This window comes from Priapulus caudatus, unplaced genomic scaffold (assembly GCF_000485595.1).
Source record: "Priapulus caudatus unplaced genomic scaffold, Priapulus_caudatus-5.0.1 Scaffold213, whole genome shotgun sequence".
Classification (NCBI taxonomy): domain Eukaryota; kingdom Metazoa; phylum Priapulida; class Priapulimorpha; order Priapulimorphida; family Priapulidae; genus Priapulus; species Priapulus caudatus.
Genome location: NW_014577274.1, coordinates 17,261 through 30,836, shown reverse-complemented (window position 1 = coordinate 30,836; position 13,576 = coordinate 17,261). Strand labels below are relative to the sequence as shown.

At 44.8% G+C, this 13,576-nt stretch overlaps 1 protein-coding gene across 1 annotated transcript in view; it reads left to right on the top strand.

Annotated features, from left to right (window-relative positions):
* The window catches only part of LOC106807407 (kinetochore-associated protein 1-like), a 34,269-nt gene extending 23,217 nt beyond the window's left edge, over positions 1-11,052 (top strand). The window contains exons 17-30 of the mRNA XM_014809726.1: positions 157-500; positions 1,122-1,935; positions 2,112-2,251; positions 3,342-4,323; positions 4,699-4,752; positions 4,953-5,738; positions 6,086-6,448; positions 6,810-6,930; positions 7,481-7,662; positions 8,188-8,465; positions 9,235-9,466; positions 9,846-9,946; positions 10,178-10,304; positions 10,689-11,052. Of these exons, the coding sequence (XP_014665212.1) occupies positions 157-500; positions 1,122-1,935; positions 2,112-2,251; positions 3,342-4,323; positions 4,699-4,752; positions 4,953-5,738; positions 6,086-6,448; positions 6,810-6,930; positions 7,481-7,662; positions 8,188-8,465; positions 9,235-9,466; positions 9,846-9,946; positions 10,178-10,304; positions 10,689-10,820 (4,656 nt within the window). The 3' untranslated portion in view covers positions 10,821-11,052. The remainder of the gene's footprint in view (positions 1-156; positions 501-1,121; positions 1,936-2,111; positions 2,252-3,341; positions 4,324-4,698; positions 4,753-4,952; positions 5,739-6,085; positions 6,449-6,809; positions 6,931-7,480; positions 7,663-8,187; positions 8,466-9,234; positions 9,467-9,845; positions 9,947-10,177; positions 10,305-10,688) is intronic.
* Positions 11,053-13,576: the final 2,524 nt, after the last annotated feature.

Sequence of the window (13,576 nt, the reverse complement as noted above, 5' to 3'; positions counted from 1 at the left end):
TGTGTGTGTATTTTCATGTTTGTTATACTTTTGAATAATTTGTCATGTTTTGATAGGAGGTTCGACGACTAACAGTTTCCTACTCCGATGAAACGAGAGACAGTATTATTGTCCAGTATTTACAATATTATTATTAATAATCGGTTTCTCATTCAGGAATGGTGTAGAGACGAACTGTTTCTGCTCGTCGCTGGCAAGCTGCCAAAGAAGTCCGTGACCGTGGCACAGTGGCTGGAAGCAAGAGTGAGGGGCATGGAGTTTGCGGCGGCGGCTGACCGGTGGCCGCACAGCGCCATATCGGTGCTGGAGTACCTGCTGACCAATCGCGATGCCGAGGCGGACGCGCAACTTTGCGACAAGCGCTTGGAGAAGGGTTGGCTGGCGGGCCTGCAGATGCTGTGTCACTCGCTGCGCATGCTCGCCGACCTGCACGCCACCTACAACTGCAGACTGACGCTGGACGAGTACATGCAGGAGAACGTCGAGAGTCTCGCTTACAGGTCAGAGGTCACTGAAGGTCACAGAGGTCGGAGGGCTACGAGGTGCATTCCTTCCTCTCTTTTTTTGCAAATTGACGTTTGTGTGTGACGCGTGAGTGCACAACGTGGTGCGTGCAATGCTCTAATGTCATCTTAGCACCTGAGGCGAGTTTCATAGTTGCTTTTCTTACATACTGTGGTGCCCCCGAGAATTGGACGATATTCACAACAGACCGCCATGCCTAGCCAATCTGGTTTACCTCCGTCTGCCTCCCATAAATGCCATGTTGTGTATCTTTGTTTGCACCACAGGAATTATTAAAAGGTGAATTGACTTGATGCCTTTTCCTGCCTTCTTCACCTACTATCTAATCCCAGTGTTGGTATCTAGTATATAGTCTTAGAATAAATACATCTAGATACCCTTGTTTGAAAGAAATCTTTACCTTGGTGTACTACCAACTTAACTCTGTCTGTGCTGGCATGAAAATTAAACCCAAGGCCCCTAAAACTAGCAAAATCTACATATATAATAGAATATACTATATAATATATATAATAATATAATTATTTATATATTATTTATATAATATATATACGTTACATATAATATAATAGAAGAAAATTGGTGTTTTACCGCAGGATGCTCGACAAGGTCAAGGCGGTTGACGTGATCTCTCGTGCGATCGACAGGCAGGTGCGACCGTACGTGAAGCAGCACGGCCTCAGTGAGGAGAAGGTGCTGCTGCAGTACGTCGTCGACCTCGCGCAGCGCCCCAACAAGTCCGCCCACCAGGTGCTCGGCTCATCGTGGGAGACGCGCGCCATCGCCGTCGTCAACGCGATCGGCGGCGCCGAGAACAAGTGTCGCGCGACGGCGCACGTGCTCCGCAAGGCCGGCGTGCCGCTGAGCCCCGACATGGCGGCGCTCGTCAACGCCGCGCTCGCGCTGCGGCACCCGCTCGCAGCCGAGCTCGACCTGCAGCTGCGGCTGGTTCGCCTCAAGGAGGTGCTGTGCCGGTACGACCTCGGCGCGCACAACGTCGCCGAGGCGGGCGCGGCGCACACGTTCACGCGGCACGTCGTCGCCGCGGGCCGCGAGTCGGCGGTCGCCGACGCGCTCGTCGTCGTGCGCGCCTACCCGCACCTGCGCGAGGCGGACGCGTACGCGTTCCACGCGCGCCTGCTCGTGTCGCGCGGCGAGGCGGCGGCCTGCATCGAGTTGCTGCGCGGGCTCCCCGCCGGCGACGTCGCGATCTGCGCGCGGCGCGTCGCCACCGCGTGCGCCGTCGTGCTGAACGACGCGGCCGAGTTCGACGAGGAAGGGCGGAGGGAGAAGGTGACGTTCACGAGAGCGGCTGTCGAGGTGCTGAGGTGTGTGAGTACGTGGAGCAGCCCGCTGTCTCCTGACCTGCTGGAGTTGCTACAGGAGATGGAAACTATCAGTGCACTGCAGGTAGGTATTATTGGTTTTAATACTCTATTCATTAATTATATTTAATAGTTTATTGGTTTTAAACAACAGCTTTATGTTATCCCAATCTGTGGTTAAGTATACGTTTGGCAATAATAAAGCAACGACGTGTTGCGTATATCTAGTGTGTTGTATTGACACCCTTGCATTTGTTGCAGATTGAGTTTGGGCTGTTTCTCACTCTAGAAGACTTTCAGAGTACAGAGTTTAAAAAGAATCTACTTGATCAGCACTTGATGTCATTCCATCAGGCTATTCTAAGTGGTCAGGCTGAGCAGGACCATGAAAGAAATCATTCGTAAGTTCAGCAGATCTTGTTCCTGAAATTGTCCTGATTTTTAGCTCGCCTTGACATCGTCAAGATGAGCTATTGCCATGGGGCGTCAATCAACTTGCATACAGTTGTTACTCCTATGGGAGAGATGCGAACGTCCTATTTTGGAGCACGCCAGTTGACCTACTTTCGAGCCACGCCCACTTTTTTGGCAAAAATGGAAATAGCCATAAGTCAGTTCAGGTTCAACGGATTTTGCTCATTTTTGGTATGTGAATGAATAAGGACTGGCCCCAAAACATATCACAGGGCTTTTGTTATTTTTTTAAAATGATGCAAATTAGGTAGACTTTGGCAATTTCACTATTCATTTCATTGTCTGCCTACGGTCAACGATAACTCAAGAACCGTTTCACCCACATATTTCAAATTGCATACAGTTGTTACTTCTATTGGAGAGATTTGAACGTCCTATTTTGGAGCATGCCAGTTGATCTACTTTCGAGCCACGCCCACTTTTTGGCAGAAATGAAAATGGCCATCTAGAATTCATTCGATTTTGTTAAATTTACCTACCTATACTTACCTACCTAATCATACCTACGTGTAATATTGTGTTTTAGATTCTTCGTTACAGTAACTTGACTGGAATATTTTATTGCTTTTATTTGCACGATAATCTAAAACCAAAATGGCGATAATTTAGGCGTAGCGCCATCTCTCGCTCAGATTTCAGACCTGAAACATTTATTTTAGCATCACAACTAACCCTGAAACAAAGTAGTGAAGTTTCTACTAGTATAAAACAGGGAATGAGGACATTTGATCACATTTCGGTCCGTCATAAATGAAACACTTACCAAATTTTAAATATCATCTCCCTCTTCTATCACACCCAAGGTGAGCTATAGTGTCATTGACACTTTCATTTATTGTTGCTTCAGTGTTATAATACATTAAACAAGTTTGTTTGGAAAGAAGAGGGCATGTCTGTTACTTACAATTTGTATTTCTATACAATTGCCTACAGCACAGTTGGCCTGCACTTTTTTTGCGTTTTCGCAGGCCCTAATTTTCTTTAGTGTTAAACTGACATTACAAAAATTATTTGTAGCAGAAGAAAGGGGGTCGTGTCTAAGTGGAGGTACACCGGCTTGTACAGAGTGGCAGAGCTTCTAGGCGTGAGCCACGACGAGCTGACCGCCCGCCTGGCTACGACCGAGGCGCAGGCCGGCCGTGGCAGCGTCGCCCTCGCGCTGGGCACGCAGCTAGCTGAGGGAGCTAGCGACGGTCGAACAGCACGCTTGCTGTACCCGGTCGTTCACGCACTCATGCGATGGCAGTCCTGCACGGCGAGCGAGCTGCGTGATCTGGTGGCGCGGGTGCTGGCCTGCTGCCATGCGGACCTGCTTCCCGACTGCCTGGAGCTGTTCAAGGCGGTGCAGATGGCGTGCGTCGTGCAGACTAACTGCGAGGAGGCGGCGGGGCACGAGCGCGTCTGCGAATACGGCTGGATCGAGGACGTGCTGTTCAACACGTTCAAGGAGGATGGATCGTTGATGCGCTCCAAGCCCGTGTTGGCACTGACGCACGATTTTGCGATGGCGTGCGTTCCGTCGCCGGTTCTGCCGAGACATCCCTACGTACAGGAGCGAACAGCCGCTCGTAGTATGCTGCTGGTGCTGCGTGACACTTTGGGGACGGTCGCTGGTAGCACAGGCGACGCGGCCACGTCGAAGACGGCCAACTCTGCCGGAGGCGTGGCAACAACAGCGAAGGCTATCGATGCTACCACAGATGACAAGGCAGTTGACATCCACTTTGGCGACGAACTGGTTGCAACAGCGATTCGGCTGATACAGTACTTTGAGAAGAACTCGTTGAATGAACTCGCCTTTAGACAGGTTGCCATGACGATGGGTTGCCTCCTTCGGATGCTCTCCGCACAGGAGATGGGGTACCAGACTACAGATCGCACCTATATCGTTACACTGATGGCTGTACGGGAGAAGCTCACCCGACATTTGACGGAATTAAAGAAGGGAATGTCGACATTGTCTGTTCCTCTATTAGAAAAGATCTGTAACAAATTGAAGGTGTGTATCTCATGTCTTGCATGCGCTTGTTACATGTAAGTGGTGGTGTTGTGGTAAAAATAAGTAATTGACAGTGGTGAGAGATCTTTCTATTTTGCTTAAGGAACTTAAAAACTAAGAACTTACCCTAACTGTTGAAACATGCTTTTGAAATTCAACAGAAGATCATTATATGTAAAATAATAATCTTACTTCAAAACCAAAATGTTTTGTTTGCATACTGCACAACGTGTTAGTGAATATAATAGAGGTAAAAATTGTTTGTGTGTATAATATTTTGTTTTTGGCTATTTATTATTACAGGTGGATCACAGTTTGGCCCTGGGTTACTTACTCACAATGTGGCCTCATAACATTGCTTTCGTACAACTCCAGAAATTGGCTAGCCGCAGTGTGGGCAGGTTTAATGCTCTTATGGCTGTAGCACAGGTTAGTTTAAGTTTTTCCTCCATCACTCCAATTATGCTGCACATATTATGTACACTGGCTTTTATAGTAAACTATCTTTAAATTAATAACATGGAAAACCTATCTATATTTCTATATTCATCCTCTTTCATGGTACTTCTCGCAGAACACTTTGTCTATTATTATTTCACATTTCCCACATTGCGTGGCTACATTCACAGGTGGGCACAGACTTCGCTCGCGTCGTCCAAGAGCCGAAGATCTTGGACGTGTGTGAGAAGTTGAAGATGAACGCATACTGGGGCAGTCGGCTGTCGAAGCTCAACATCCCTTACGGCGACGCCCTCAAGGGTTCACAGGAGAGCAAGGAGGCGGTGCTCCCCGACATGGTGCGCCACCCGCACGTCGACGTCGCCTTCGTGACGGCGTTCTGCGAGATGAACGGTCTCAACGTCGGCCGCGCCCTCCTCCTGTTCCTCGAGCGCGTGCTGCTGCACGACGACGATCGTTGCCGCGGCGACGGCGACCATCCCGCGGACGAGCGCGCCGAGGCGAGGATGCGCGCCGTGCGGCAGGTGTTTGCGGCGGCGGCGGACTCGCGGCTGGACGCGGCGCAGCTGGATGCGACGCTGGACCTGGCGCTGCTGCGCATGTGCCCCTACGATCACGACCTGCTCGCCGTCGTGCTGGAGCGGCTCGCGGCATCGCACGGCAGCGCGGCGCGGCGCCTCTCCGCGCTCACCTACCTGCGCAAGTACCGACGCACGGCGCCCCCTAGCGAGTACGAGACGAACTACTCGTCGCGCGACGACGATGACGGAGACATGCTGTGTCTCGGCCGGGGGCTTCCCGCCGAGGCGTCGGTGAGGCTGCCCTTCCATCCGCTCGTTCTCGACGGGGTTGAGCCGTGGAACGAGCCGTGGAAGATCATCACGCCCGAGCTGAACGCTGACACGGTGAAGACGTGGGTGGCCATCGCGTCGGTGCTGGCGCTCTCCAAAGATCAGGTTGGTCACGTTCTCGCGTCGCGCACTGAGCCGACCACCGCATTGCGGCCGCCGGTAGATGTGGATAGTGGCGTAGATCGTATTTAATTACCAATATCAGTAACATAATACAAATTTATTATTATAAGAAGGGCGGCTCAACACCAATAACAGTAACATGTAATAAATTTAATTATTATAACATGGGGCGGCTCGACACAAATAACAGTAACCTATAATAAATTTAATTATTATAACAAGAGGCGGGTCGACACACGTTATGCTCGATGCTTCCCAGCTTTGTTGCAGGCTGCAGCTTATATATTCTTGCTGTTCTTGTTACATGTTTTACGTATTATTTCGTACAGGTGTACCTCACCGCAGTGCGGAATATCGTGAGTGCCCACTGTAAGGAGTTGAAATCACCTTCAGGCACATCTGTGCAGAGTGATTGTGACAAGAATCCAGACGCTGCGACAGATAAAAAACCACGCATGATTGACCAAGTCCAAGAACTACTAAGTAAAGTGGTAGACCAGGAGCTGGTTTTAGCATGTATGCGGTGGATTGTAAAGGTGTTGCCGATGGGGCAGGAGAAAGTGCTGGCGTTGCAGGCTTGCATGCAACTTGCGCAGAACTGGTGCGACAGCTGCAAGGATGATAAAAAGGCCATAGCTGAGAGAGCTTGGCGCAAGTTCACTGACGCCTGGCGCAGACTTTCTACGGAGCAGGTATGCACAGGTCTCACAGTATCAATAGTTCTTCAGCACTGAGCACTAACATACTGCCATGCTCTGGTTGAATAACAGACCTGCAACCTGGCCGGCAATGCAACCTTCAGTAAGGCATTTAATGGAAAACTAGGACTCACATGAAGTGCATGAGGTATTCATATACATAGACTGGTGCAGAAGACAGATGTTAAATCCCATTAAAGGGCTTAATTAGCTTGAGCTTTTTGGCGAACTTATGATGACATGTTGTCGTCAAATTCAACTTTAATTCGCATTTGGCGAATTAGCAAATGACAGCTTAAACCCTGCACATAAGCATGAGCATGCAGCATGAGAACGAGTTACATTTATACTTCAGATTCTTCACGAGTACGGTCTCGCTGAGACTGCTTACGTGGCGCTCACGGGTCATCCTGTGCAGCTCGTCTTCAAACTGTACGAGCACGGCAGCATCTCGGAGCGCATACTGCATCCCACAGGCAAGTAGCACAGATAACATGCATGTACTGTGAAGGTAGCACCGCATGGCTGTGATCGTTTAGCATTGACCACTTCATTTCCATAGTGAACATGCTTGATGGTTAGTATTGTCCACAACAGGGATGTAAGTGAAAGTACTGATGGGATTTGAGGAAGGTTGCAGTTCAGATTTTGGCTGAATTTTCCATGAGCTTCTCTAAATGTGTAATTTAATGATAAAATTGCAGCCTATGTTGTGACAACTGTGTCAGTAACTAATTAACTCGTTTTTCTCCACAATTAAAAAAAATGATGAATTAATATTATTATCTGTTGTGGTATTTTCTGAATAAGGTACATGCAAATTGATCGAAACATACTGTAATAATTAACATACCTTAATCAGACAAAAGTACAAAAAATAATCAGATCCCAGCGTGCACAGTTATGTGAACATAACTAAGACTGCAATTACTTTGTCTCTAATTTTTACAGGTCTATTCCATGGCAACAACGCTGCTCTTGACCATAGAATGAAATGGACTTATATTTTCAACTCTCTTCCTACAGGACAGTTCCCTGATATCCATGAAGCTGTTGAGAAAATTAGTAGCATAAATCGTTTGGAGCTCAAGAAGATTAGACTGGTATTGCTGAAGAAGTGGTTATTGATCAAAAACAAGGCTGATGATGTGGTAGCTGGTAACCCACCTCCACCAAAAGCAGCTGCTGCATGTGAGGAGGATGACACGGTATTTCAGTTGTAAATTTTCTCTTGCATGATTTCATAGATTAGCAGATCATTAGCTACAAGAGCAATAACATGTTTAAAATATCAAATGAGTAATTCCTACATAGTTACTCACTTCAAGATTATTTTACTTAGAAATGTAATTCATGAAGTCCTATTTAACAGATTTATACATGTTACAAATGTAGATTGTGATGTGTGGCCATAAAACTACATTATTATTACATTATTAAATATCGTGTCACGTAAAAATCATGTTAAATTCGTGTCGGGTTAATAATCATGGTTGGAAATGTATTTTGGAAAAAATAACTGTTCTATTTCCTAATTCAAAGAATGGAGAACCAAGGTTTACTATTGTAAAAGAGCAACGAATTTATTCCTGTTCAGTGCAGGTTGCCACGTTGGTGTTTAACACTGGCTTCGGGGAAGTAGTTGGCGCCACCTATTAGGCAAGTTAGAACGCATGTTACAATAATCTCATAAGAACTTCGACATTCGGTGCAACGACTCGTGTCGATCACAGGTGGCGCTGCAGAGAGCTGTCTACCAGCTGCAGCATGACGACAGTGACGCCAGCGCGCAATTCCTCGTCGCGATTGCCTACGGGGGGTCGGCGAGCGCGTGCGGCAGCCGCTGCTGTGCGCGTGCGCTCGAGTGCCTGCTCGCTCTCTACGAGACGTCACGCATCGAGGAGCTGCTCAAGTGTCCCATCGGCGACGTGAAGGAACAACTGCGCACACTCGTCTACGTCACGGAACTCGAGCAACTACACGTGCCGATGACTGCAGAGGCGTTCCGAGGGTAGGGTGAAGCGCGGCTGCGGCATTGCGAAGTAGCAGAAGTAAAGCAACAGTTCCAAGGGTAGGAGGAAATAAAGTAACAGAGTTCTGAGAGTAGCGGAAATGAAGTAACAGAGTTCTGAGGGTAGCGGAAATGAGGTAACAGATTTCTGTGGGTAGGGGAAGCAAGGCTGTGGCATTCTGAGGTTATTGGGGGAAGTGGCGGCATTCCAATGATAGGGGAGCGAGGTGACAGTATTCCGAGAGTAGAGAAGTGAAGTGACAGCATGTAAAGGGCAGCGGAGTGAGAAGATAGGATTCCAAGGGTAAGGGTGTCAGGCAATGGTTTCGAGGGTAAGGGTGTTAGCTGATGACAAAGGGTGTAAGGCCATGGTATTCTGAGGGTAAGAGTGTAAGGCAATATAGCGTTCTGAAGGTAAAGCTGTAAGGCAATAGCATTCCCAGGGTACAAGGTGTGAGGCAATAGCATTACAAGGGTAGAGGTGAGGTGATGGCAGTCTCACTGTGTGAATCATTTCTACGTATGTGTGCAGTTGAATGTGACAGCTGCTGTACCATTCACGACACTGAAAAGCAGTTTATACAGCTTGATGGAATACGTAAGATGTAGTATTAGCCAGGAAAAATTTCGCTTTGCATGTAATTTAATGTTTATGAACTCTAACAGAACAAATATCATCTCATGAGATGCTTAGTTGTATTGAATGCCTGATGTGCTGAATCAGTAAGTTAATCCCCACCCCCTTCCCCCACTGCCAATATATTTGCAGGCTGACAAATAAGGAGGGTCTAGTACATGGAATCTGGCGTAACCACTGCCACGAGCCAGCGGCGGCATGGCTTGTGTCTCGCTTGTGTGTGGACTTTGGTGTTTGGGATGTGAGCATCTGGGCCAGCTTGTTGCATGAGCTAATGTCTGCTGGCGAGAACAACTACGTGAGACGCTTGCTGCGAAGAATCACTGCCATAACTGGTCTGTGGGGTGCACCTGCTATTGGGAAGGTACACGAATATAAATCTAAACACTTACTTACTTACTTACTTAGCATGGCCAACTCTCATTAATTAGTACAGGATGCCAGTTTAAATCCTGTATGACATATGAAGGGTTGGGTTTGTTGCTTCAGATCAGGGCAAAAATAAATGAGATTGACTTGCTGGATACTATGTTTCGATGAAAAGCAACAAAGCAATCAGTGCAATTCTCGTGTTGTCTGTGACATTCTCAATATCTCTAGAGTAGGTTTAATCACATCAGGATATTACAACTGTATATTTAATTGCTTCCAGTATAATTGCCATTCGGTTTATTCCCATGTTAGTCGACAAATAGGTCAAAAACGTGATTATGTGCAGTATAGCAAAACATTCTGGTGTGTAGGCATGGCGATATGTTATCTTGGAGCCTCTGACAGCTACAGCCCCACCTTTGGACAAGATACAGATACGGAATTGCCTAAAAATATTTCAGCTTGTACTCATGTGAGTGTATGCTTTGATTAGTAAGGTTTCGTAACACATTCAAAATGATTTTGTATTACTCATGTAAAATTTTGTGATTAGCCTACTTCCTGTGAAAAGCTTAATCTATAATAATATCTCATGCTGTCGTAATTCATATGTCTCGTAGAGTTGATATTTTGCTACATTTAAGCGGATGATGTAGTTCTGATTTGTTTACTAACCTGTTGCTGCGACTTTTATTTAATATAGGTGTCCACTAAGAACCATATACTTGGATTTGTCAGAGATTGCTCATAACTATCAACGATTGGAGCTGGAGACACTTGCTCAGTGTTGCCTGGCATTAATACCAGATGTAAACTCTAGGACCAAAATGGTGAGAGGACATTATGTGGTCGTTGTACAGTGGAACCCCCGATTTTACGCGAATTCGGATATAACACGATGAGGCATTGGACCCCCTTTTTTTGCTCTTATAATAGCCACGTATATATAACCCCGATTTAGCGCGACCCCGCTTTTTTCGTGATGACATTTTATAGACCACAACCATCACATTATAACGGGGCTACACTGTATATTGAAAACAAATTTCTGTAAGGTTTATATCTTCGTCTTCCTGCTCTTCCTTCTAAAATGTCCTTCTAGGTCAGCACTCTTAAACCCTACAGATTGTGTGTTCATTTGTGTGCATGTAATATTTCAAACATTTTCACCACGTAGCAAGTAAATTGTAATCTAATACATTATATACTTGTAGGAGATTCCATCTTTAGCAAAGCAAAACCTTGTCAGAAAACAGCTGCAAGAGTTCTACAGAGAATTTGGAGATTGTCATATCCTGCAGAAAGTTGAGTTACTGTTGGCTATGCGCAAGAGGAATCTGGATTAAGTGTTTTAATGGCAACCAGCTGGGCTGGCATATTAGAATAGTGTGAACTTGGCAATGAATTTCCCACTGGAATGTACATTGCCTAGGTCACATATAATTTTCACTTCTTTCATCTGAGACTCATAACAATAAAAATAATTTAGGGTGTGCTGGTTTGGTGTTACATAGCCTGGGACACTCGGGTAAACAAACCTTGTCATGTAGAAAATAAATCGACTGTGCTGTATAAAAAGTTCTGTCTGATGTGTAAGCCTCATAAAGTCTGAGAAGTCATAAAGTCTCATAAAGTCATAAAGTCTCATAAAAACCTGAAAAACTGCTTACTGCAAGATGTGATATAATCTTCTTGTGATTACAACCCAGCCACCAATAACTGAAGCCAGCTTTACTACATATTTGCTACATATACTATATATTTACTACATATACTATATATTTGCTACATATGCTACATTTTTGCTACATCCTTTACTAAATGTACTTATATGTCACTTATATGTGACATATAAGTACATTTTGTAAGGGATATACAGCCAGCATATATATTTGCTATTCCACAAATACATTCTATAATATACCTGTACACACTCATATCTATATAATAATTTGAGTAGTGTCGTTCTGTTTGTTCCTGCATAACTTCTAGGCGCGTGCACGAATCCGGCATTTTTCCGGCAATCGGCCGAAATTTTTCGTGCTTCATTCCTACGCATCAGGTTCGATTCTAATACTTTGCTTTTTGTTATTTATTGGGTTAAATGTTTAAAAAACTCATATTTAGAAAATCTAATGGAAAATCTCTCTGGAAAACATGCACGATTCAGTTCACTTCCGCTAGGTGCGCTGGCTGTAGACTTACAAACACGCAACCACAGGCTAAGGGATACAGTAGACTTCCTATGAGCCATACTACACAGCGTCAAGAACACCCAAAACCAGCGGGTCAGGAATTGTTACGCACCCACATTATGCAAGACTAAAACAATAAGCAGAAAGCTTGGATGATTCACTTTTGGGGGTGAACTTTTGAAGAGAGTAACTATAAGTAGCCTACTTTGGTAGTCTACATTGTATGCTCGAAGATAGGAATTGTAAAGGAATAGCTGATGCTATCAAACCAGAGAAGTTGGGGTCAGATTGGATGGGAGGGGGGGAAATTATTAACTAATAGATACCTAGGAAACAGTAAATCATGGATGAGCAGGGTTCCCACTCATCATGGAAAACCTGGAATTCCTGGAAAATGACAAATGCATTTTCCAGGCATGGAAAGCTCATAAAAAATTGAAAAATCACAAAAACTCATGGAAAACTCATGGAAAAGATTAGAAAATGAAAACTCAGTTCACGTACATCACAAATACTTGGAATTGGATGCTAATATTTTGCAAATGTTTACTGAACATTTTAAGGTGTATACAGACATATTTTTTACTTTAATATCTGAGATGGTCGTCGAGATACTACTAGGTGATTCGACACAGAAGGACCCATATGGGTGGATTGGATGCCCATAAGGGGTGGAGAGGAGGCTATTAAAATACTAACAATTAAATGATTCACCAGTATGTTTAATTTGTTAGAACACATAATTAGATGTAAAAACAATTGCTATATATGGCAATTGCTATGGTGAATGTATGTTTGAAATATCAGACAGTTATGGAAAATGGTGATTCTGTCCTGGAAAACTCATGTAAAACTCATGGGAAATGAAAACTCCATGTGAGTGGGAACCCTGACCTTGACATTGAACATTATTGAGAGCATAATTATACAGGGCAGCTCAGAACAATGGAGAAAGGAGATGAAGACCAAAAGTATACTAGATATATTATTCAAACTGATAGTTTATATCTATATTATCAAGTAATCTCTATTATGTACTCTTGATATTATATATATATATATTATATTATAGTTAGATAAATATATTAATAAAGTTCAAACTAAGATGGAAACCTTGTATGTATCTTGACGTGATGCGGCAATGATGCCGAGGCTTGCCAAGGATGGACACTTTGTGTCTTCCAATCACAGCCTACGCAGCACCTCTGTTTGATATTTTTATAGGTGGGGACCCATAACAGCATGGAATCGCCGATCTCAGGAACTAGGGCATTCTGCTAGGCTAGAACGGTTTCCTACGATAGAGTTTGGCACAAAAACGAAAATAACACGCAGTGCTACATATTTTGCTACATCCTTTACTAAATGTACTTATATAGTCACTTATATGTGACATATAAGTACATTTTGTAAGGGATATACAGCCAGCATATATATTTGCTATTCCACAAATACATTCCTATAATTATACCTGTACACACTCATATCCATATACGCAGTGGCTGGAGGTACGGTAGCCGTCGGTCGTTGAAGCCCTTTTTGGCGTTAGGGTTAGGTTTAGGGTTAGGGTTCTAGCTCATCTAAACTCTCAAATGGTGAATTTATTTCCAAGCGTTATTTCGAATCTGGCTCACCGCCGCCATCTTTTGTCTCGTTAAGTATGAAAGCGGAATGGACCCCGTACCCGTAACCTCGAGACATTAAGATACGGCTACCGTACCCGTGCCACTGCCATCTATATAATAATTTGAGTAGTGTCGTTCTGTTTGTTCTGCCATGATTCTAGGCGCGTGCACGAATCCGGCTGATATTTTTCGTGCTTCATTCCTACGCATCAGGTTCGATTCTAACACTTGCTTTTTGTTATTTATTGGGTTAAATGTTTAAAAAACCCATATTTAGAAAAT